Source organism: Schistocerca cancellata, chromosome 7 (assembly GCF_023864275.1).
Source record: "Schistocerca cancellata isolate TAMUIC-IGC-003103 chromosome 7, iqSchCanc2.1, whole genome shotgun sequence".
In the NCBI taxonomy this organism is placed as follows: domain Eukaryota; kingdom Metazoa; phylum Arthropoda; class Insecta; order Orthoptera; family Acrididae; genus Schistocerca; species Schistocerca cancellata.
Genome location: NC_064632.1, coordinates 184,660,427 through 184,687,880, shown reverse-complemented (window position 1 = coordinate 184,687,880; position 27,454 = coordinate 184,660,427). Strand labels below are relative to the sequence as shown.

Genomic DNA, 27,454 nt, shown 5'->3' with positions numbered 1-27,454 from the left:
CTTGCCCGCACGCGTTCAACCGTTTCTTCGCTCACTGCAGGCCGACCCGTTGATTTCTCCTTACAGAGGCATCCAGAAGCTCTAAAATGCGCATACAATCGCCGAATGGAGTTAGCAGTTGGTGGATCTTCGTCCTGAAGTGTCATTGCGCTGTTATGACTGACTGATGTGAGTGCATTTCAAGCACGACATACGCTTTCTCGACTCCTGTCGCCATTTAGTCTCACTGTGCCCTGGAGCGCTCTGGCGGCAGAAACCTGAAGTGCGGCTTCAGCCGAACAAAACTTTATGAGTTTTTCTACGTATCTGTAGTGTGTCGTGACCATATGTCAATGAATGGAGCTACAGTGAATTTATGAAATCGCTTCAATCATTTGTAATAGCCCTGTATTTTTATTTCCATTTTCATTTCAGCCTCATGTTACACTTTCCACCTTCTAATACCATGTCACCCTCACAACACCCCCACAACGACCCCATTAAGTTTTATTTACATTTCCTCCGCAAATATGGCTTTGCCCTAGCCAGGTTACGCTCCCATATTTTATTTTCTCAGACATTTGGCATTACCACCAAAGGCCTCACACTTAAAGTTCCCATCGCTGGCTGCAATCCTTCTTTCCATCAGTCCCTATACCAATTCCAAACTGAACAATCCATTGCCCTCACCCACCTTATCCTTCACTTACACATCAACTCAGCCAACGAACACACCTGTCAACTCCTATCCTTAATAGAAGTCCTCAGTCTTTCCTCTCCCACATCCACACCAGCTGTTCAGAGCATCCTCCTACAGGCCAACCACAAATTAGAACAGCATGCCACCCTCCACCTTAAAAAACTATCCAATCTCCTTGTTTCCCACCTCCGGAAAGGCAACTCACTCACCCTTCACAACCTTTCCAACAAACCTCAACCTCCTCTCATTGCACACAAACCCAGTCTCTCCCATCTACTCAATCTCCCACTTCCAGCTCCACTCCCTCCAAAACCTCAAAATTCCAATCAACACAATCTGGAACCACAACACCCTAATTCAGTAGTTAACCTTTCCTCCAAACCTCTCTCCCAATCCGAAACCTCTGTCCTATCCAAAGGCCTCACCTTCAGCCCCACTCCCAGATTCAAGCAAACAGTCCTTGTCAAAGATTTACTGTCCTACACTCGTACTCTCTGCTGGAAATATCACTTTGCCACGAAGAAAAATGATCCTAATCCTACTCCTAATGATCCAAATCCCCAAGACACTATCCAAATTGAACCCTGCCTGGAACAGTTACGTCCTCCGTCACAGCGGGACCCACCTCCTCTTCCTCAAAATCACCCCCTCCAAACCTTCCAGGAATTACTGACTTCCAGCCTTGCCTCTCAATCCTTCTTAAAAAACCTTAATCCTATTCCCAACATCACCACTGCTGAAGCCCAGGCTATCCGTGATCTGAAGGCTGACCGATCCATCGTCATTCTTCCGGCGGACAAGGGTTCCACGACCGTGGTACTTGATCGTCGGGAGTATGTGGCTGAGGGACTGCGTCAGCTTTCAGACAACACCACATACAAAGTTTGCCAAGGTAATCCCATTCCTGATGTCCAGGCGGAGCTTCAAGGAATCCTCAGAACCTTAGGCCCCCTACAGAACCTTTCACCTGACTCCATCAACCTCCTGACCCCATCGACACCCCGCACCTCTACCTTCTACCTTCTTCCTAAAATTCACAAACCCAATCATCCCGGCCGCCCCATTGTAGCTGGTTACCAAGCCCCCACAGAACATATCTCTGCCTACGTAGATCAACACCTTCAACCCATTACATGCAGTCTCCCATCCTTCATCAAAGACACCAACCACTTTCTTGAACGTCTGGAATCCTTACCCAATCTGTTACCCCCGGAAACCATCCTTGTAACCACTGATGCCACTTCCTTATATACAAATACTCCGCACGTCCAGGGCCTCGCTGCGATGGAGCACATCCTTTCACGCCGATCACCTGCCACCCTACCTAAAACCTGTTTCCTCATTACCTTAGCCAGTTTCATCCTGACCCACAACTTCTTCACTTTTGAAGGCCAGACACACCAACAATTAAAGGGAACAGCCATGGGTGCCAGGATGGCCCCCTCGTACGCCAACCTATTCATGGGTCGCTTAGAGGAAGCCTTCTTGGTTACCCAGGCCTGCCTACCCGAAGTTTGGTACAGATTTATTGACGACATTTTCATGATCTGGACTCACAGTGAAGAAGAACTCCAGAATTTCCTCTCCAACCTCAACTCCTTTGGTTCCATCAGATTCACCTAGTCCTACTCCAAATCCCATGCCACTTTTCTTGACATTGACCTCCATCTGTCCAATGGCCAGCTTCACACGTCCGTCCACATCAAACCCACCAACAAGCAACAGTACCTCCATTATGACAGCTGCCACCCATTCCACATCAAACGGTCCCTTCCCTACAGCCTAGGTCTTCGTGACAAACGAATCTGCTACAGTCCGGAATCCCTGAACCATTACACCGACAATCTGAAAACAGCTTTCGCATCCCACAACTACCCTCCCGACCTGGTACAGAAGCAAATAACCAGAGCCACTTCCTCATCCCCTCGGGAAGACCAGAACCTCCCACAGAAGGACCACAAAAGTGCCCCATTTGTGACAGGATACTTTCTGGGACTGGATCAGACTCTGAATGTGGCTCTCCAACAGGGATACAACTTCCTCAAATCCTGCCCTGAAATGAGATCCATCCTTCACGAAATCCTCCCCACTCCACCAAGAGTGTCTTTCTGCCGTCCTCCTAACTTTCGTAACCTCTTAGTTCATCCCTATGAAATCCCCAAACCACCTTCCCTACCCTCTGGCTCCTACCCTTGTAATCGCCCCCGGTGTAAAACCTGTCCCATGCACCCTCCCACCACCACCTACTCCAGTCCTGTAACCCGGAAGGTGTACACGATCAAAGGCAGAGCCACGTGTGAAAGCACCCACTGACCTGCCTACACTGTGAAGCTTTCTACGTGGGAATGTCCAGCAACAAACTGTCCATTCGCATGAATGGACACAGGCAGACAGTGTTTGTTGGTAATGAGGATCACCCTGTGGCTAAACATGCCTTGGTGCACGGCCAGCACATCTTGGCACAGTGTTACACCGTCCGGGTTATCTGGATACTTCCCACTAATACCAACCTGTCAGAACTCCGGAGATGGGAACTTGCCCTTCAGTATATCCTCTCTTCTCGTTATCCGCCAGGCCTCAACCTCCGCTAATTTCAAGCTGCCGCCGCTCATACCTCACCTGTCTTTCAACAACATCTTTGCCATTGTACTTCTGCCTCGACTGACATCTCTGCTGAAACTCTTTGCCTTTACAAATGTCTGCTTGTGTCTGTGTATGTGCGGTTGGATATGGGTGTGTGTGCGAGTGTATACCTGTCCTTTTTTCCCCCTAAGGTAAGTCTTTCCGCTCCCGGGATTGGGATGACTCCTTACCCTCTCCCTTAAAACCCACATCCTTTCATCTTTCCCTCTCCTTCCCTCTTTCCTGACGAATCAACCGTAGGTTGCGAAAGCTTGAATTTTGTGTGTACGTTTGTGTGTCTATCGACCTGCCAGCGCTTTCGTTTGGTAAGTCACATCATCTTTGTTTTTAAATATATTACGTAATGACAGTGACTAGAATTAATTGCATATTGTTTAATACAATTTTGTGCTTTAGTTACACGCTTCATTTATTATTGCTATGTAGCTTCTATTGTGCAAATTATTATTAGTGTCCAAATATGCCATTTACATGTGTTTTGTAGTAGTTTTTTGGATTTGATTTTGAGTTGCATCTCATAATTTTACTTCGTCATAGTCCTTATTACGTAATTTGTGGCTTTAGTGACAACTTTTTATTTAACTTTGAAGATAGAAAAATACATAACAATACATTTCTTACGCAATTGAGAATCTACTTTCCATTTATAAAGTTTGTAAATTATCCGTATTAGGGTAGCGCTGAAATAATTGGCCTAAGACGGCCGCATTCTTGGTTTCTGTGTTGTGGTCTGATGTATTGTAGGTGGTCTTGGTAAGATACATACTGCCTACAAGAAAATTAGAGAGACCTTTGGGGAAAAGAGAACCACTTGTATGAATATCAAGAGCTCAAATGGAAACCCAGTTCTAAGCAAAGAAGGGGAGGCAGATGAGTTGAAGGAGTATATAGAGGGTCTATACAAGGGCGACATACTTGAGGTCAATATTCTGGAAATGGAAGAGGATGTAGATGAAGACGAAATGGGAGATAAAATACTGCGTGAAGAGTTTGACAGAGCACTGAAAGACCTGATCGAAATAAGGCCCTGGGAGTACACAACATTCCTTTAGAACTACTGACGGCCTTGGGAGAACCAGTCCTGACAAAACTCTACCATCTGGTGAGCAAGATGTATGAGACAGGCGAATTACCCTCAGACTTCAAGAAGAATATAATAATTCCAACCCCAAAGAAGGCAGGTGTTGACAGATGTGAAAATTACCGAACTATCAGTTTAATAAGCCACAGCTGCAAAATACTAATGCAAATTCTTTACAGACGAATGGAAAAACTAGTAGAAGCCGACCTTGGGGAAGATCAGTTTGGATTCCGTAGAAATATTGGAACACGTGAAGCAATACTGACATTATGACTTATCTTAGAAGAAAGATTAAGGAAAGGCAAACCTACATTTCTAGCATTTGTAGACTTAGAGAAAGCTTTTGACAATGTTGACTGGAATACACTCTTTTAAATTCTGAAGGTGGCAGGGGTAAAATACAGGGAGCAAAAGGCTATTTACAATTTGTACAGAAACCAGATGGCAGTTATACGAGTCGAGGGACATGAAAGGGAAGCAGTGGTTGGGAAGCGAGTGAGACAGGGTTGTAGCCTCTCCCCAATGTTATTCAATCTGTATATTGAGCAAGCAGTGAAGGAAACAAAAGAAAAATTCGGAGTAGGTATTAAAATCCACGGCGAAGAAATAAAAACTTTGAGGTTTACCGATGACATTGTAATTCTGTCAGAGACAGCAAAGGACTTGGAAGAGCAGTTGAACGGAATGGACAGTGTCTTGAAAGGAGGATATAAGATGAACATCAACAAAAGCAAATCAAGGACAATGGAATGCAGTCGAATTAAGTCGGGTGATGCTGAGGGAATTAGATTAGGAAATGAGACACTTAAAGTAGTAAAGGAGTTTTGCTATTTGGGGAGCAAAATAATTGATGATGGTCGAAGTAGAGAGGATATAAAATGTCGACTGGCAATGGCAATGAAAGCGTTTCTGAAGAAGAGAAATTTGTTAACATTGAGTATAGATTTAAGTGTCAGGAAGTCGTTTCTGAAAGTATTTGTATGGAGTGTAGCCATGTATGGAAGTGAAACATGGACGATAAATAGTTTGGACAAGAAGAGAATGGAAGCTTTCGAAATGTGGTGCTACAGAAGAATGCTGAAGATTAGATGGGTAGATTACATAACTAATGAGGAGGTATTGTATAGGATTGGGGAGAAGAGGAGTTTGTGGCACAACTTGACAAGAAGAAGGGACTGGTTGGTAGGACATGTTCTGAGGCATCAAGGGATCACAAATTTAGCATTGGAGGGCAGCGTGGAGGGTAAAAATCGTAGAGGGAGACCAAGAAATGAATACACTAAGCAGATTCAGAAGGATGTAGGTTGCAGTAAGTACTGGGAGATGAAGAAACTTGCACAGGATAGGGTAGCATGGAGAGCTGCACCAAACCAGTCTCAGGACTGAAGACAACAACAACAACAACAACAACCACTCAGAAACTGAAGATACAGAATTTTATAACGTAACCAAGGGTATTTTACCAGATTCTGGACATTAGTGCTGTCAATTCACGTACAGTGCACAGAGATGACAAAAGCCATGGGATACCTCCTAATATCGTGTTGGACCTCCTTTTTTCTGGCACCATGCAGCAACTAGACATGAGATGGACTCAACAATTCATTGCAGCAAGCAAGTCCCCTGCTGAAGTACCAAGCCATGCTGCCTCTATAGCCATCCATAATAGCTAAAGTGCAGTGCAGGATTTTGGACACGAAATGACCTCTCAAATACATCCCATAAATATTTAATAGGATTCACATTGGGTAATCTGGCTGGTCAGGTCATTTGCTAAAATTATCCATAAAGTTCTTCAAACCAATTGCGAATGACTGCAGCCCGGTGACATGGTGCATTGTCAACAAAAATTCCATTGTTGTTTAGGAACATGAAGTCCATGAATGGGTACAAATGGTCTCCAAGTAGCCTAATATTACCATTTCCAGTCAACGGTCAGTTCAGCTGGACCAGCAGACCCAGTCCAGTCCACACCATTGTGGAGCCACCCCATGTTTGCCCACTGCCTTGTTGACAACTTGGTTCCACGACTTAGTGGGGTCTGTACCACACACTAACCCTGCCAGCAGCTCCTACCAACTTAAACTGGCACTCATCTCACCAGGCCATGGTTTTCCAACCATCTAGGGTCCAACCGATATAGTCACAAACCAACAATAGGTGCTGCAGGCAATGTTGTGCTGTTAGCAAAGGCACATGTGTCAATCATCTGCTGCCATAATAGAACTTTCATGTTTTCTTTATAACAGAATGATAGCTGTGAATATTATCCGTGTATTTTCATTTTCTTCTTCTTTATAAAACACTGCTGTTGAGCATCACTGGCAACAAATACTTGCAACATTGAAAAAAAAATTATCATATATCCAGCTTTTTATGGTTCAACTGCACTCTTTCATCTACAAAAGTACAGTAAATATGCAGTCAATTACTCAATATTTTCACTAATACATGTAGCAAAAAAAGTTCGACTCAATATGGGTAGAGTTTTTATTCTTTTGTCTTTAAAAAAAGCTGTGTTAAAGCAAGTTGTATAAAGCATACATACATAGAGTTTTGTCAACACACAGTATTTTATTCTTTGCTGTTAGTCACTAAATATTATTCTGTACAGTCATGGTATCTGATTTGAGCTATCTAAAATCCGATGAAAATGTTAATCAATGTGTCTGGATATTTATCCCAATGTGCCTTCTTTGGTAATGGTTTTTCTGGAAATCTGATGGTCCCTATTTTCACACATCTTCGGCACCAATTCAAATTACCTATGTACTTCCTATATCTCCCAATAATTTCAGTGACCTTGAATGTCTACTTTCAACTCCAGCTGATTTGTTTGTTTTCAGATCATTTAGTGCTATGTCACAACGCACAACAGCATTACTTGATCACTAATTTCTTTCAAATCAACTTCCTCTTCCTTTCCTAACACTTTGGGACAGTTCCTCTTCATCTTACAAGTCCCAGACAGACTTGTGATCTGTCTGCTCTTCTATGTTTAATGAGGGTTTTCCATCTGCACTTCACTTCACAGATTTATATTTTGCTACTCCAAAGTTTCATTTAATCTTCTTGTTCCCAATAACAACATATTTAACCAATTCCCCCATTTCCCCACAGTTTCTTGATTTTCTCAGCATCAGCTTAAAAGATTCTAGCAGATGAATATGACACAGTGCAAAAAATTGTCATTGTTTATTTCAAAATCTGAAGGTAGTATCCCACTTTCTTCTGATAATTTATAAACTAATTAAGTGTAACTGTTGCTTTCCTAAGATATGAACATTTCTATATTTTATACTATGAAGACTGCAGAAATCCTCAGGTTGAAGGTTTCAAATGTCACGTTGGTGAGAAGAATACTCAAAACAACCATCCAATGTTTTCAAATTCAATAATTTGTTTACTTTTACTTTAGCTGCAATCTTTTCAGTACTTATTGTAGCAGGTAACTTCATGAACCATAATCCATTGAGAAAGATATAAACCCCTCGCAAAAATGGCAATTATTGTACTGATGCTGCATCCAAGACAACATAGACTGTTCACCTCTTCCATTTCAGCCTTCAAAACAGAATAAGAAACTACATGATCTGAGCAAAGAAAAAAAAAATTCAACTACTGGTTGCTCAGTGAACAGTACAAAAGCATTACAGCAGGAATTTGTTAGGATGTCAGTGTGATGTGATACTTACAGCATAGATATCTTGGTAGCCATTAGGTGCCCCATTTGAACGGTGGCACTTGAATGTGAAATTATCTTTTGTAGTAGTTGAATTTACATACTGGATTGCTACGCGGCCTTCCACACTGCCCAAAGCATATCCTGCAATTTAAAAGCCAGTATAAAGAAAAAATATCCAAATTAAACAATGGCAAAATAAAACTTCTTACTATGGAGCAGCAGGCTTAATCATGAAAAAATAATTAACAAGCACACTACCCTCAGAAACTAGGAAAAAGGAGCAAGAGTTAATGAAAGTTACTAAAGACTGCAGGTAAACAGAGCGACTGTAAGACAGGCTGAGAAACATAGCACATTTACTTAATGCAATTGAAGCAGTGTTGTATAGCATTTATTCCAATATTTCCTAGCTTTTATCCTGTCTTCAAAAGGTGACACCCTAATCAGAAGTTGCAGAAATGAAGATAAATGCTCACAGTGAACCGCAATTATTATCTGATTGCTTTGAAGAGTCAGGTAGTAGAACCAGGCAGAAATTATGTAACAGTCATTGGAAAAGGGTAATTCAAAGCTCAGAACAATTTGCAACAACACAATCACATTACGTAAATAACATCCCTCAATAACAATCAATAACCAAGATAAACATACACATATCAATTGACACAAAAAAGTGAAGCTGATAGCAAGAATGCCTGGACATGTATGAGGAATACACAGAGGCAAATAGAGCACCCAGTCGCAGAGCATGCTCAACAGCACAGAATTCACAGTGCCTGCTTCAGCATACAGGTAATTGGAATTTTTCTACCTAGCACCCATATCTCACGACTTTGCAGACAGGAACTTGTTCTGCACAGTGGAGCATAGCGGCATATCCTGCCACAAGTGATATAAACCAAATGAAATGAATGGAGGCAATAATGATTCATATTTCAGCATTTCCGAAGATATTTAATTTATTTCATGTAGCTGATCTTTATTCATTTCATCCCCACTGGTACATTAATTTCATTTCAGCAAAAGTGTCTTCATGACTGTGAAGTCACAGGCCTCCATGAAATCCATCAACCACCTTCATGGGGGTGCTACTCCTAAATAACCCACAGGACAACCTCTGGTTGCAGTATGCGGACATCGTACCAAAAAACATCAGTGACAATGGCAGTTTGAGTCAGACTTGAAGGTGTGCTCAGATAGCCTAATAGCTGAAGTTACTGGTAGTGAAAAGCAACGTATCCGGGTGTGTGTTCCAATCAAACGCAAATTTTCATTTGTCAGGACATATTCATTAAACACAAAATATGGCTATTGATAACAACAATAAGTATAATGTAACTCTGACAACAACATGAATGAAATTCCTGAATTGTAAATAGATAAAGCAGCTGTATACAACTTGATATTGTAATGCCAAAAAAATTGTTCATGTTTACATTCGTACTCCTGCTGCTAGCATGATCACAGGTAATGTGTGGCATTAATATTCTGTTAATTAAGGTTTTAACTGTATTCCAAAGAATATGATTCTGGTTGTTCCTAAAAAATCACATGGAGCGAACAAGCATAGCACCCAACTGGAGTTCATCCGCCACACAGTATTAACTGGCTGCTGTTGTACCTGCTACACTTGCCAAAGAGATTGATGGGACGAACTCCACAATGCCTCAGACATATAGTTTCTCTGTTACATTAAGGATCTGCAAATCATCCTGGCACTCTTGAGAGGTGTTAGAGAAAGTTCAACTAGTGCCACTGAGCAATCTGTAGCTTTTATGAGAAAATATTTTCATATTAATAAACAAAACAATGCAATGGACTGTATTCTTTACAAGTCAGTGATAAAAAAGATCAAAATTGAGATCAAAGTTATATTGATCCACAAATTAGCTGCCTTAATTCCAAACTGAATGAACCTGCTTTGAGAAGAAGTCCAAGAGGGAGTAACATTATATGCGGCAACTGTGACACTAAACAGAAGAAACGAGAAAGAAAGAAAAGTAATGTTTCATTAATAATAGCCTCCAAATCATGACAGCCGAAAGAATGATTAGAGCTGATGTAATTCGGGGACAACTGATAATTATAACAACATTGGGTGCTGAAAATTTAATATATGCTCCAGCATTATTTGTTGAAGTTTCAAGAACAAGAACACTACAGGTGTCATCAACTGGTGCTTGCATTGTTGAGTCTCGCCCCTATGTAAGCAGACACTGCCCCTGCTACAACTGTCATCGGAAGAGTGAAAACTGCTTTTAAATGGTGAGAATTGATGCAGCCAACATCACTGCTATGGAAGCAGACCAAACACCAATGCTGATGACAAGCAGACACCAGATGATTGTAAAAATGAATAAAGTCAGACAGAATTACCGGTGAGCATGTTTGTGAATTTTTATTAGTGAAAAAAGTAAAAAGACAGGACAAAAATTAACTATTTCTTTGTTAAAAAATTTAATATCCTTTGTAAGATTAAAAATGACCAGTAATGATTTTGACAAAATAAAAAAGATTAAGACATTTAAACAATTTCAACACATGATTATGGCTGTAGATACCAAGATCAAAATAGAGAGTTTAATCTTAGAATGGACAATTAAAATAAATAGTTAAATAATCAAAATAAAAAAAAATAGAGAAACTGTCAGCTGCCTTTGAGGCTTCTAACCAACATAATATAGACAGATTGGCTGAATTAAATGGTTGTGTGACAAAACTTGACAAGCCTGAAAGATCTACATCTACATCTACATCTACATGATTACTCTGTAATTCACATTTAAGTGCTTGGCAGAGGGTTCATCGAACCACAATCATACTCTCTCTACCATTCCACTCCCGAACAGCGCGCGGGAAAAACGAACACCTAAACCTTTCTGTTCGAGCTCTGATTTCTCTTATTTTATTTTGATGATCATTCCTACCTATGTAGGTTGGGCTCAATAAAATATTTTCGCATTCGGAAGAGAAAGTTGGTGACTGAAATTTTGTAACTAGATCTCGCCGCGACGAAAAAGACCTTTGCTTTAATGACTTCCATCCCAACTCGCGTATCATATCTGCCACACTCTCTCCCCTATTACGTGATAATACAAAACGAGCTGCCCTTTTTTGCACCCTTTCGATGTCCTCCGTCAATCCCACCTGCTAAGGATCCCACACCACGCAGCAATATTCTAACAGAGGATGAATGAGTTTAGTGTAAGCTGTCTCTTTAGTGGGCTTGTTGCATCTTCTAAGTGTCTTGCCAATGAAACGCAACCTTTGACTCGCCTTCCCCACAATATTATCTATGTGGTCTTTCCAACTGAAGTTGTTCATAATTTTAACACCCAGGTACTTAGTTGAATTGATAGCCTTGAGAATTGTACTATTTATTGAGTAGTCGAAATCCAACGGATTTCGTTTGGAACTCATGTGGATCACCTCACACTTTTCGTTATTTTGCGTCAACTGCCACCTGCCACACCATACAGAAATCTTTTCTAAATCGCTTTGCAACTGATACTGGTCTTCGGATGACCTTACTAGACAGTAAATTACAGCATCATCTGCGAACAACCTAAGAGAACTGCTCAGATTGTCACCCAGGTCATTTATATAGATCAGGAACAACAGAGGTCCCAGGACGCTTCCCTGGGGAACACCTGATATCACTTCAGTTTTACTCGATGATTTGCCGTCTATTACTACGAACTGCGACCTTCCTGACAGGAAATCACGAATCTAGTCGCACAACTGAGACAATACCCCATAGGCCCGCAGCTTGATTAGAAGTTGCTTGTGAGGAACGATGTCAAAAGCTTTCCGGAAATCTAGAAATACGGAATCAACTTGAGATCCCCTGTCGATAGCGGCCATTACTTCGTGCGAATAAACTACCAATAAGCGACTGCACGAACCTTGAAGGCTGAGAATCATCCTCTGAAACAGGGCAGGCAGCTGCATCTGGCTCAGCCAGAGACAGTGCCTGAAACCTGCTTGTCAGACGCACCGGGGAGGCTTTCTGATCAGCCTCCGGGGACGTCTTTCGCTGCTGCCACGCCTTGGAACGACCTCCCAATCAACCACAGGGGAGGGCTCAGCCCCACTGCGGGCAGCAACCAGGGCAACCACACTGATCTGGGGACAGACGGGATGAGGTTGACATCCCCGTGATACCCAAATCCGGCTCCCCATAGTGGTGCCCATTGGCAACAGCCTCAAGCTGCGCGATCGAAGTCAGCGCCGCCTGCAGCTGTGAGCGAAGGGATGCCAACTCAGCCCTCATCCGAACACAGCAATCACAGTCCCTGTCCATTCTAATCAATGCTGAACAACAGTTACTGAAACATGAGTCCGTGCCTAGATAACACAAGGGAAACACGCAAAGAATGTATGAACTAACCTGTACAAATGCCTAATGACTGCGCTACAATCTGCCTGAATTTATGATTACAGTAACTAAAACTCAAAATTACACCTCCTATACGAAACTCACAAGCAATTTAAGTAAGAATCTACGAAGTAAACACAGAAAAGAAGCTATATACATATCTTTCTGCACTGTTTATGTGCACCAACTGGGAGCTCAGTAAAAGTAAAGTTTACAGCAGAAACCACAAAGTAAAAATCTGATGTCACTGTAATCAGTGATCAATTAAACAATTTAAAACTTATGTTATGAGAAGAACTGGTTAAAAAGAAAATGTTTGTAAGAGGAGTTTAATAATAATTTAGAAGTTCTCCGAACTGAAGTCGTGGCAACTGTGCAGGAAGTATCAACTGATGTAAATCTCCAAACTAAATTACAGGAAGAGGGTTTCTTGGATGTAGCAACTGATTTAAGGAAAAACAAACAGGAATTCAAATCTTTCAAGAAGAAGGTGAACTGCAACAATCATTTGATTACCGAACTGAAAGAAACATTTCAACAAAATTAGATTTAAGAAAGGGAAACAGAGTCAGTGCCAGCAGATTTTGTACCCAGAATAGAACTTTTTGAGAGTAGGTTACAGGAAATTACTAAGCAGATGGTGGAGATTGATAACCAAACATGTATCAAAAGTATTTTGATTTGAGAGAGAAATTAGAGGAACCTGGAAACAGGGGAGAATTAAAAGAAAGTAATGTACCCTGACCACAATTCGTAACAGGACATCTGAGGTCCAAAGTGGAAGAATGTGGAGCCCTTAATGCGAAGGAATTCCAGAATTGGAAAGATTTTGAGACACAATTGAAAGAGAAATAATGGACAGAGGGAGAACAGCAAAAACTAATCCTAGAACTGATGGACCCAAAACCATTCAATCTTTAAGGGGGTGGATTCTGGAAGTATTTTGAATAGCACCTTACAAGGGTAAAGTTCTTACATGAATCAATAAGTGAGAGTCATCTAATGAAGGTAATAATCAGTAAGATGCCCACCTACGTACATGAGAAAATGATTGGGAAGGATTGGTCAAGAGTCAGCTGAATATTAAGTTACTTGGAACTATTGGATAACCTTAATAAAGGTCACGAAGAGAGGTGGGGAAGGAATGGTCAGATTTCATCAGGGAAAACTAAATCCCACCACGGGAAAATTAAACCCCACCATGGACTGACAATAGGTAAAATTAGTTGTTACTGTACAGAAAAGGAAGAAAGAACTAATGAGCCATACATGAGGTTCAGATATAAAGGGAGAAAAATACTGGGCACAGATCGAATGAAGAAGGAAACGGGATTGGTGAAACTGAAAATATCAAAAAGGAAGGAATGTTTTAAGAGTCCATGTAATCTAAAATAGATTGACAGATATAATGGAGAAATGAGAATTGCAACAAGTGTCACAAAGTACCGCCAGCTGTAGATCGTAATGATTAAATTGATATTTTTTAGTTTTCTACACAGCACTGATTATAGTTTTGAGTAATAGGAAAGGATTTTTATAACTTTTGTACGCCTTTAATTGACTATAGTTAAGAAAGTGGGATTCTTAGTTAGCAGTGAGTTCTTGTAACACAAACCTACTGCAATTATGAAAATATAACTTTGTTTTCTCCATTATTAACCAAATTAGACCCTTACCCGCCAGTTATTTTAAGGTTTTTCCATTGTGATGGTAGGGTAAAGAGAAAATGCTCTGCAGGGCAAGTAATCATCAAACCAGGGAAGTTTCATGTATCAGGGAATTGTCACGATCAGTGACTGCAAATCTTTAACTTGACTGACAATTAAGTCAAATTTTTGCAAATAGTAGTGCTTTGTAATTTCTGTACTGGGATGTTTTGTAGCAATGCAACTTGTAAGGGTTGAAATTATGTTATAATTTGTGTCTAGGTTAATGTCATTAAGCTATAATTTAATACGTTTTGTGGGCAGACTTCACTTTTAAGGATCTTAAAACAGCCAATGTACTTGGCTAAAAGTGGTCAGTGAAGAGCATTGTCTTGTTCAAATAAGAGGTATTAAGGCTCTCAAGTACATTTGTACTGGGACAATGGGGAGGGCAGGTACCTTGCACCCATGGACAGTTTATGCTTTTGTACTTTTCGGACACAGACGAACTGTCCGCCTAGGAGATGTCCAATACCCAGTAGCAGAGCATGCCCTCCAGCATAATTCTAGGGACCTAGGAACCTGGTACACCGTATATGCCATTTGGCTTCTCCCACCCAACACCAGTCCCTCGGAACTGCGGGGATGGGAACTTGCACTCCAACACATCCTTTCATCCCGCCATCCCCCTTGACTGAACCTACATTAAACAACCTCACTCCCATTTACTCTTCAGTCTTCTCCTCTTTCCCTTTCCTCTCTAGCCATTCAAGCTTTCTTTTCATCCTACATAGTTGCGTTTATCTTTATACTATATACCCCTTTACTTCTGTATGCATACTCTGGTTTGAAGCTGGCACAGTACTTACAGTAGAATATCTTTGACTTCCCTCTGACAACCATGCCTCCATCCTTGCTATCCTCCCTGTTTACCTTTCCCTGTTGCTTCATAACCTGGATTGTGAGTAACTGAATCCACTTTCCCTTCTTCCCTTTCTTTCCCCTCTTGCCTCCCTGATGAATGAACAAAGGTCCGAAAGCTAGGAACATAAATTTTCTGTTCTGTTTTGTGTATCGTTCGGCTGTACTGAGCTAAGGTAAGTACTGACCAGCCCCTCTATCTCTTTGTTAGTATTTGTTTCACATCTCTATATGAGATTTTCCATTAATTATTTAAATCCTGATTTTAGCCCTTTTTTCAGGTACTATGGTGTTAAGCATAATCAGACTTCTGTAAACGAAGTCATCATCACAATGGACTAAACTTGATTATATACCTGCATTATAAAAGAAAGTTGAATATATTTTGATGATTTACTCCCTAATCAGGCAACTTTATAGATATGTGATAGTAGATACCTTCCATGGGAAAGTGACAGAGCATAAACAATACAGGGTGACAGTTCTGTTCAATATAACTTTTTTATAATGAATCAGCTGGAAGTTAATTACAGTTGTTAACAAAGATTAATTTGATGAAACAGTTGCTAAAGGACTATTCTTGTTGTACTTACTACATCTGAGGGATACAAACCTATATACGTATATAAAGCTAAAAGATCAATCTTGTTTGTGAAGAGAGTATTCAAACTGAAATTGTGTCATAAGTCACAGTTTCTCGATGTTTTGTTAATTACAAACAGATATTTATGTGAAACCTGTGTTGTCAAAAATAGTAAATGCTTTCTCATGTGAGGTATAATGTGATCAGAGAAAATAAAACAAAAATAAATGAAAGAGTGACAACCACTGCATAACGCCATAATCTCCTATTTAGTTATATTGGCTGGAGAACATAACTCATTGTGCACAGTGTCACTTACAAGCCAGAAGATTCATAAAATATGAGGGGGAATTGTTTGTGTATGTAAAAACAACTATACAGGGTGTTACAAAATGGTACGGCCAAACTTTCAGGAAACATTCCTCACACACAAATAAAGAAAAGATGTTATGTGGACATGTGTCCTGAAACGCTTAATTTCCATGTTAGAGCTCATTTTATTTCGTCAGTATGTACTGCACTTCCTCGATTCACCACCAGTTGGCCCAATTGAAGGAAAGTAATGTTCACTTCGGTGCTTGTGTTGACATGCGACTCATTGCTCTACAGTACTAGCATCAAGCACATCAGTACGTAGCATCAACAGGTTAGTGTTCATCACGAACGCGGTTTTTCAGTCAGTGCAATGTTTACAAATGCGGCGTTGGCAGATGCCCATTTGATGTATGGATTAGCACGGGACAATATCCGTGGTGCGGTACATTTGTATCGAGACAGATTTCCAGAACGAAGGTGTCCCGACAGGAAGACATTCGAAGCAATTCATCGGCATCTTAGAGAGCACGGAACATTCCAGCCTATGACTCGCGACTGGGGAAGACCTAGAACGACGAGGACGCCTGCAATGGACGAGGCAATTCTTCGTGCAGTTGACAATAACCCTAATGTCAGCGTCAGAGAAGTTGCTGCTGTACAAGGTAACGTTGATCTCGTCACTGTATGGAGAGTGCTACAAGAGAACCAGTTGTTTCCGTGCCATGTACAGCGTGTGCAGGAATTATCAGCAGCTGATTGGCCTCCACGGGTACACTTCTGCGAATGGTTCAGCCAACAATGTGTCAATCCTCATTTCAGTGCAAATGTTCTCTTTACGGATGAGGCTTCATTCCAACGTGATCAAATTGTAAATTTTCACAATCAACATGTGTGGGCTGACGAGAATCCACATGCAATTGTGCAATCATGTCACCAACACAGATTTTCTGTGAACGTTTGGGCAGGCATTGTTGGTGATGTCTTGACTGGGTCCCATGTTCTTCCACCTATGCTCAATGGAGCACGTTATCATGATTTCATACGAGATACTCTACCTGTGCTGCTAGAACATGTGCCTTTACAAGTACGACACAACATGTGGTTCATGCACGATGGAGCTCCTGCACATTTCAGTTGAAGTGTTCGTACGCTTCTCAACAACAGATTCGGTGACCGATGGATCGGTAGAGGCGGACCAATTCCATGGCCTCCACGTTCTCCTGACCTCAACCCTCTTGACTTTCATTTATGGGGGCATTTGAAAGCTCTTGTCTACGCAACCCCGGTACCAAATGTAGAGACTCTTCGTGCTCGTATTGTGGACGGCTGTGATACAATACAACATTCTCCAGGGCTGCATCAGTGCATCAGGGATTCCATGCGACGGAGGGTGGATGCATGTATTCTCACTAACAGAGGACATTTTGAATATTTCCTGTAACAAAGTGTTTGAAGTCACGCTGGTACGTTCTGTTGCTGTGTGTGTTTCCATTCCATGATTAATGTGATTTGAAGAGAAGTAATAAAATGAGCTCTAACATGGAAAGTAAGCGTTTCCGGACACATGTCCACATAACATATTTTCTTTCTTTGTGTGTGAGGAATGTTTCCTGAAAGTTTGGCCATACCTTTTTGTAACACCCTATATACATACAGAACTTTGAATTTCCTTTTCATGTTTACACTGTTGAATACTATAGTTACTATCAGAAACAGACTTTCTTACCTTTGATTGGGCAGTTAGTAAGGAGGCTATGTAATATCACAAAATTGCCCACGTTTACATTTGTACTCCTACTACTAGTGCAATCACAGGTAATGCGTTCCACTAATATACTATTATTTAAGGTTTTAATTCTATTCCAAAAGAATTTAATTCTGTTACCGTATTTACTCGAATCTAAGTTGCACCTGAAAAATGAAACTCGAGATAAAGGAAAAAAAAATTCCCGAATCTAAGCCGCACCGGAAATTTGAGACTCGAAATTCAAGGGGAGAGTAAAGTTTTAGGCCGCACCTCCAAATCGAAACAAAGTTGGTCCATTGTAATATGAGACACAATTTAGGTCGAATGAATGACGATACAGCTACAGTAGTTTGGTTCGAGTCGTAAGCTTAGCAGTTAAGCTTTACCATGTAGCCACTGCTATGCGTCAGGCGCTCTGTCCGTATTTATACGGGTACCCTTCCTTTTTCACGTGCTTCGTCTGGTTTGAATCGATTGCTTATTTTGCTTTGATCTGATAAGTGCTGTTTTCTTTGTTATAGGTGTTTGCGTCACTCTAAGCTGAAAATGCATTACTGTACTGTGTCACGCATTGTTTGTCGCATTCTGATAGTGCGTGTTTACGGCCTGTCGCCGCTCGCGGCATGGCTTGCTTTTGTGCGCACTACCACCGCTTACAATTAAAAAAAAAAGAGAGAGTAATCATCTCATTAGCCAAACAATGGCAAGAGACTGCTATTTGTTGTTACTTACACTGCTGCTTTCTTTGATAGTGATCAACAAGAACCAAATAATAGACTGCGTATGATAGAACATGTTCTGAAAGAGAGTTGGGCGAAAATGTTTCTCCGTTTGAAAATCTTTGCGGTCGCTTCTTTAGTACATCAAATTCTGCACAGAAATTAAGAGTCATCTTAGAATTAAAAATCTAGTCAGTTGCCGTGCTTCATTTCTGACTGTATCACTATTAGGCATAAGAATAATACGAATATAAACATGATACGATACGTATATTCTTCCACGTTTGCTGTTGTCTCACTCTAGTTTCGTAGTTTATTAGGCAGGCAGGATTTAAATGAGATAGCAGCAAACACAAAAGAATACATGACAAAATGTTGATATTCATATTATTCTTATGGTGAAGAGAATACTGCATGTGATTAACATTTCATCAGGTTCCTATTAGCAACCATCTCTTCTCACAGGTAGGAAAAAATTCAGAACGTAGAGTTGGCCATATTGCCAAACATCCCAAACAGTCTTGCATGTCGGATTTTCGTAGTACATTGAAATTCTGCTACATTCAAAGATGAACAATACGGAATTTGTATTTACTTCGTTGGATAATGTATTGAAATGCAGTGGTCGAAACTCGAGGCGGAGAAAAAAAGCTCGTCTTTCCTTTTCTTTTCTTTTTTTTTTTTTTAATTTATTTACTGACGCGGAGGTTTTGGCGCCAGTATTTATCTTTGTGCCTACAAAGCATGCCTGTGTAGCGCTACATATATTCGACGGCAGAAGTTAGTTGTGGCGGCACCTACCAACATTTTTCAGAACTTCCACTTGCTTTGCACTCGATTCTAAGCCGCAGGCGGCTTTTTGGATTACAAAAACCAGAAAAAAAGTGCGGCTTAGATTCGAGTAAATACGGTAGTTCCTTTTTTTTAAACTGTTTTTTATTTTCAAATGAGGCAAACGAGCATCATGACTGAATGAAGTTCGTTTGCCACACAGCATTAAGTGGACTCTGTAGCGCCTGCTGTGCTCACCAACAAGACTGATTGGACAAACTCCATGATGCTTCAGATATTAAGCAATTTGTAGCTTTTATGAGGAAATATATTAATACTAGTATACAAAAAGAGGGTATATCAGCAATAAAAATAGATCAAAACTGAGAACATAATTATATACTGAACTACGAATTAGCTGCATTTCCCCCAAACTTATTAAACCAGATTGTGAGAAGTAGTCCAAGGGGAAGAAACATTATAATATCCTAAAGCCTGACTAGCTGTTAAGTTTGCTTTAAGATTCCTCTATGTACACTATGGTTAGCAAAGTTTTTAACCTCTTCTGTGTTCTATCATCACAAAGTAATAAACAAAACTTCTTGAACTACATGGAAGGGATGATTTCATCTCCATTAGTTTGAGTCAAATGTTATCTTAATTTTATTCACCTGTAGGTGACTTCTTTTTGTCACGGAAAATTGCAACACATCGATGTTGATACTTGAGGGGTGATTCAATACGTTTGTACTCCTGGGGTTTCCCTTCCAATTGATACACTATGAGTCCTCGGCCGGCAGTACCTACCACTGCCATTGGAAAATCCTGAAACATAGTTGATGACACAGAAATATAAAAAATTGGCCAATGCCAAATCAGTTATTTTTTACTGCTTACTATTTTTAAAACTAAGACACAAGAAATTTTATTATTATTACTGTCATTTTGTTTCAGTTTAGGGGTGTCTGGCAGACTGTTCATTTTTTGTCCTTACGAGGTTAGGTAATACAGCACTACACATACTTTAAATGCAAATAATACTATCACACGTTGTGGAACAATTGATGGAATATAATGGCAGTTCCAAAAATAGGAAGTGTAGTACTATAAAAATACCAATTAATACATGGAAAGAAACATATTCAGAGCATTACAAAAGGCAAACTCAGGAAATAAAGCTTTTCAATCAAAGTTGTATCTGTACCTACAGATTGTGCCCTATTTAGACCCATCAGAGTATACTATAACATGGTTGTAGTTACTTTAGTACTCCTGCTGGACTTGCAAATGGAAGATATACATATGCTGATATGCATAACATTGCCCACATGTCGAGGGCACCTCCAACAGGGTATGCAATGACATTGCAGGCTGCTGCATGACAACATAAGACTGCTTGTTGATAGCTTGCCCTCAATTTTTCTTTGCTAGCTGCTGGGTAACTAGTGATGGGACTGTAACATGCAATCCAAGAGCTGGTATAACATTTCTGTACAGTGCTTCTATTTGATGAGCATGTTGTTTCCACCACTGTAAGACTTACTTGGAACTGTACTTAATATTATAACTGCCATACATTTGCACAACAAAGTAGTATGCTTGGACTTAACATAAATTGAATCAGAAACTATTAATGTTTGGTTTTTGTGAATTAATGTGCAATTCAGTCTGTTGTTACAGAGTGCTAATTTGGCCCCACAGTGAGGGTTACAAAAGTAACCATTTAAAATTTCTTTGAACACAGACTTAAAATCATGTTCTGAAATACTCTTAGAAACCAGAGGTTGTAAACAACTTCCCAATCTGATAAGCATTGTTTCAAATCATATTATATCCACCAATTGACAAAATTGAGGTTAATACACTTTTATATAGTTTCTGAAGCAATTTACATGTTATGAAACTGTAACAAATCTTATTCACTAACACTGTAAATAGCTGCTGAAAACTAGCTGTTGTTTCAAATCATATCAATCCTCTATAGTGTGTGTTTCAAACTGTATTGTGACCAACATTAACACTACATGAAGTGATTAGTTACTTTGCTCAGCTGATTATGCTGACAACAAGCATACTTTTCTCTGCAATGCTAAATCTAAATCTTCAACAACAGCTGCTGTCTGTAAAGGAAGAGCTTTTTCATTTATGAAGGAAAAAATTTCTGCAAGTGATAATTCGAGAGGTGGCCAAAAGCGGTAAAAGAAAATCTGTCCATCAGTAGAGTGAGTGAAACAACGAGGAGGAAGATTAGTGTTTAATGTACCGTTGACAGTGAGGTCATAAGAGACAGAGGACAAGCTCAGATTAGGTAAGGATGGGGAAGAAAATCAGCCGTGCCTTTTCAAAGGAATCATCCTGGTATTTGCCTGAAGCAATTTAAGGAAATCATGGAAAACCTACATCAGGATGGCCGGGCGCAGTTTGAACTATCCTCACAAATGCGAGTCCAGTATGCTAAGTCCTGCGCCACCTCGTTCGATGTGAAGCAAAGAAGGTTGATGTGAATAATGTTTTCGGGATGACTGGAGCAGCATAGGAGATTTATATTTCTATGCTAACATTTAATATTAAATTGCTATGATAAATGGCAATGAGGAAAAAGTAAGTACTGTATGTCAGTTTGTGGTTGCTTGGAAGAAGGAGAACTGAACCAAATTTGAAGAGAAACCAATAGGATGGTCATTATGAACATACTATAAATCAAAACATTTAACCATACGATTTAGATTTTGGATTGACTATTTCAATAACAACACAAACAAGTATTTACATAACACTGTATATCATTAAAGAATTATAGCAGAAACAGGTTGTTAATTATATATCAGAATGATTAATGTGAATATTTTTATTGCATAATGACATGGTTTTCAATAACAACATGTTGGTTTGATACAAATCCTATTAAAGTCAATTGACAAATATACATTAGAATGTATATTGTGAAAAATTTAATTTTGCGTTAAAAGACAATGCTCTTCTATAGTAATAACAAAAATAATTGGTTAGCTATGTATTTACTTTATTATGATTTTTGTTTACATATTTTACCGATTACTGGATCAATGGATATTAAATCCAAATCATTTTCCTTGAACCTGAAGAACCCAACTGCAAATAGATTTCACTTTTTCATGTTTTTAGAAGTAAGCCTCAATCACAATACCTTCATATTTGACAACAGTAAAATTTTGTTTCCTGAACATAAAAGATTTGAAATGATGCTCCTCACCTGTTAAGGATAGCATTTTACCTCCACATCTATGGTTAACATGAAACCATAATGGTTTTGTTGTTTGAAGAGCCACTTCACTGTAGAGTGTACACCATTTTCGAAAACTGGTAAGTATGAAAGTGACAAAGTGCTGTATGTTTGTTGCAGCAAGAAGAGATGCAATATGATGGCAAGTGGTGTCTCACCAGCCTCAACACCCCACAAGCTTTTGCTTCTGTTACATGTCTCATTCTCTTGAATGAAAAGGCTGTAATTTTCAGATATGGACTTTGAAATGAAGCATATCTTGTGCAGCTGTAATCCAGCCAGCATCACAGAAAAGCCTTACAGAATTTCAGAATGTGTGTTCAGTTTGGTTCTCATGGTTTGTGGCTCAGGTGTGTAAGATGATGGGTGACTTATGGATTTGAGATATTTTAGATGTGAGAAAACATGAAATTTCTTGGTGGAAAGTTATGCTTATATTTTAAGTGCCCTTCATCCATAATCATGAACGTCAACATATACTGTTCTTCCCGAAGATAACTTAAAACACGAGTGGACAACCAGCAGCAAGCAGCCCAGACCCAGCCTCCACTGGTTTCAATTTGGCCTGCGGCAGAAATTCATACTCTGTCTGTGACACATTTTCAGATGTTCACCATTCTATTGTTCGCATTATTCCAGTTTGGCTTCTGCATAATACTGCTGATATATGCCAAGTGATTTATACTTTTAAACTCTTTAAAATAAACAAAAAAAGTGATGTTTCTTTTGTGTTACAGTAACAATCCATGCCTATGCAACCAGTCATTGAAAGTATTTTTGGACAAATATTTAAAAAAATGGCTGCTAATAAAGTTTGGTGATATTAGTACATTTATGTTTAAAACTCTGTAATGACCTGCTTGTGGCCATATATCATGAATTTATTCCTAATCACTTTTCAACTAGGATTGCTTGTTTCATTGCCATATTTTGCTTTTGTTCTTTCTCACACTAACATCAGTAAATACTTCTTGTCTACTGTGAACATATTAGATCACTGCAACTGTTGAAACTGAAGGTAATTTATAAATAATTAGCTGCTTTTATTATTGACATTCATTTTTCCATGATGACATTTATTTATATGCCATGAATGTTGTTTCTTACGAACAACATTGCATAATTTTGTAATGGAAGATTTTATGGCAGCTACTGTAAAACACTAAGTAAAGAAACAATGTTGGCTAAATGTAAATAAATGCAAACATCTGAAAATGGAATGAACAGATAATGAATGTACTCTCAAAAACACTTGTTCTGAGGTACAATTTATTGACATGGCACATCGGGAAAGGGGTGCCATTCATACCAGTGTGTTGTGTTATACACATTAACATCATGGGAACTACAGTTTTAACTTCATGTGCTAGGAGTGTTGCTGTCGCACCACGTGACAAGCCAGCCCGCAAGTTTAAGTAAGAATTTGAATCAGGCCCGTGGGTCACCAAAGGGTGCCCATGTGCCTCATCATTTAGCACATGCCTCCAACCTATTATCTGACAACTGAAGATGATTGATTGATTGATTGATTGAGGGGGAGGGGGGTTATGGGACTAAACGGCAAGGTCATCAGTCCTGCAATTGGAAATCATGGCTATTAGGAAAACTACAGGGTAACAAAAACATCCACATAAAGAATCACTGAATAGGGCTTTACACTGTGTACAATATACTATTAATAACTATAGCAAACATGGCTACATTTAAAATAAGTTATTGCTAGATGCTACTGTTCTGACCAAAACAGTTAAGGGGACATTGTACGTGAAATTCATTGAAATTTGACATTTTCTGTTTTCTACTCCAGAATGTACTTTGGACTTCCTGAACATTTTGGTATACATTAAAAACAGACAATTGAGAGACCTTCAAATGATATTTTGAATACTGACACGTGACTGTCGAATTTCACAGCTACGCTTACACTGCCACAGTTGAGGAGTCATATCTTGGGAACTACACAGTCTAGAAGGCTGTGAATTGCTTTGTTTTGTGCCTACTGCTACGTCTCAGAAGTTGGCATTACAAATACACAAATCAGTCCTTAGTTTATTTACGTATAAAAAGAAATAGAAGTTAGCTTACTCCAAAAATAGCCTATAATCACACTACTTTCAATGAAAACTAGTTTCAGAAAAGTAATTGATGAATTACAGGAAAATTTTGGAAAGGCCATTAGAGATAACTGTGACAATTTAAAGAAGATGAAAAGAGCTGTGTGGAGCACTTTCTTTCATCAAATATCAACCAATGAAAAGCCATGTCATGCTTTGTGTCCACCTCCACCAAACACTTGGTGTAAATATAGGCAAGCTGAATTTTCTGGCACCCTGCATGAATTTACACATAAACATTCTCTTCCTTTGACAGTAATGGAGGCAATCAAACCTATTTACAGAGATTTGGCAAATCCTGAGCTACTAAAGAAGTGTTTACATGGGAAGACCCAGAATGTTAATGAGTCCTTCAATAATGTTGTAGGGTGTCGTGTGCCTGAAAAAGTATTTGTTGGCCTTATGACTCTAAAGTTAGCAGTGCCTAATGCTGTAATAATTTTTAATGGTGGGAACTATGGAAGACTTAAGGTTCTGGAGAAGTTAGGGTAAGATTTGGACAGAACACAGCTAAAGGACTGCGGGAACTGGATGAGCTTCATGTACGTGAAGCAGAGTTAGCTGCCAAATGACAAAAGATGCAAGAAATAAAAAGAGGAGGTAAGCACTGGGCTGTTGTGACACTGAAGAAGACACAGACTATGGGCCAGGGCAATTCTAGTGGACAAAAGACGCACAAATGTAAGTCTGTCTAAGAACTTGTAATAAAAAAGTTTTAAACCTCAATACCCCAAACCACATTTTTTGCAATAAATGACCCGTTTTCTAAAATCGTACTGATGGTAGAGACACGAAATTTTCACAGCATGCCAAGTGTGAGATTCAACACATATGGAACTAGAATAATTAAAATATCCGGAGTTGTTTTGGTTTTATGTTCATTTATTTACAAAACTTTGTCAAAAAATTTGAGCGTTTGGAAAAAAAAGATAACATGCCTCACAATACAATTTAGTAATAATTCTAGTTCGGTGTATCTAGAAAGGTGCATTCAATAATTATAGAAAATTGTAAGTTGGTGTTTCAAAAAGCTACCAAGATAATGGGCCACAGAATTCAATAATTGAACTTTGGCGGCATAGGGCATACAATGTCCCCGTAAGTAAGGTATGGCCCACAAAAGTCTAAAGAAATTTTTGTAGAGAAACAATCACAAGAAGATGAGAGTCATCACTAGAAGCCACATCACTGGAGATGTACCAATGACACTGTGCCTCAAGTTGTCTGAGAACAATATACTTCTCTACAGCCACCCCCAGTAGGTAAGTTATCAATGGTGTATAACTATAAATTCACAATAGATGTGACTTCAGAGTTTCTTAGTTTCTAGAGCCTATTTTAACCAGTTGCTCACTATATCCTGCAAAGTCTCACCCACGCAGCTTGAAATAACAACTATTTTGACACATACAGCCCTTCCTTGGATTGAAGAGAGGAACTACAATTACCTCCCTCCAGGAATTAGTATATTGTTGTATACAAGATTTGGTCAAATGAAGTGAGTAGGTTTCCTTTTCCTGTCCATTAAAATGCTGCAACATTTTATTCTGCAAGTGGGACAATACTTAAATCCAATGTTGATAGGGGACATAATATTTTTCACATGGATTAGAGGCAGTTGTGTTGTTTTTTGATTATGGCAATCAGATCCCATCTCTTCCTTTTTAGAGGTAACAGAAAGCTTCGTTTTAGCTAGCTACAGCTGCAATGCTAGTATAATGCTCTGACGTTCTCTGGTCGGTACTCTAGTGACTATCTAGGAGCTGTTAGGAGACTGCCCGGACTCTATAAGTACAGATGCGTAATCTTCTTGACTGTACAAGGGGGTACCCAAAGGGAAAAAAAAATATTTTTTAGCTTATTTAGTCACTTTTAAGCACAAACCTTCAATCCCCTTAACAGTACTCTCCACTTGCACTAACACACTCGTCTACTCCTTTATTCCATATTTCAAAACATTGTTTAAATTTGTCTTTAGTGATGCTTGACAGCACCTCCATCTTTTTTCCTTCACCTCGGCAACATCAACAAAACACTTTTCTAGGAAACAAAAAAAGATTACATGGGGAAATGTCTGGTGACAGTGGGGGTGGGGGTGGGTATGGGGGGGAGGAGGGATGGAGGTTGAGGAACAGGGGTCATACCAGTTTTGGTTATGAATTGTCATACAGACACAACTGTGGGAGCAGGGACATTGCCGTGATGAAAAAACCAGTCACCCAATTGCCACAAATGAGGCCACTTCCACTGCACATTTTTGCACAGTCTTTTCAAAATTTCCAAGAAGGAAGCCCAATAACTGTCTTACCCTGAAGAACAAATTCTGAATACATGACTCCTCTCACATCAAAAAAGCAAATTGGCAGTGTTATAATGTTTGACTTCATCTGATGAGCTTCCTTGGGGCGAGGTGAACTAGAAGTACTCCACTGCTTGACTGTTGCTGTGATTCACAATTGTTGCTACAGTATCTAGCTTTGCCAGCTGTACCAATTTTTGAAAAAAGTTTGGATCATTTCAGAACTCTTCTTTCAAAGCACAGCATGCTTCCTCCTCCTTATTGTTCAACATTTAACAGTCGTGGCACGAATTTCGCAGTCACACTTTTCGTTTCCAAACCTCCTGTCCCAACTCAATGCACTGACCCCAAGTCGTTCCCAACAGCTCCACAATTTCTTTCATGGCCCATGTTGATCTCTGTTGATGAGTACATGAATGTTTTCAACATTTTTGTGTGTTTGGGCCATTGAAGGATACCAAAACAAGATTTGTCATTAACTGACATTTCACCATTTCTGAAATAGGAACAACCACTCAAACACTTGAAATTTCCCCATAGCATCATCCTTGTACACCATTTTGAACATTTCAAGAGTTTCTGTTCCACTTTTTCCAAGCAAAAGTGAAATT

General features: G+C 39.6%; 1 protein-coding gene across 1 annotated transcript in view; it reads right to left on the bottom strand.

Annotated features, from left to right (window-relative positions):
• Positions 1-27,454, bottom strand: part of LOC126091852 (protein Rae1) — a 49,009-nt gene that overhangs the window by 14,431 nt on the left and 7,124 nt on the right. Inside the window, exons 5-6 of the mRNA XM_049907117.1 lie at positions 19,840-19,993; positions 8,099-8,229 (exon numbers count right to left, since the gene is read on the bottom strand). Coding sequence (XP_049763074.1) covers positions 8,099-8,229; positions 19,840-19,993 — 285 coding nt within the window. The remainder of the gene's footprint in view (positions 1-8,098; positions 8,230-19,839; positions 19,994-27,454) is intronic.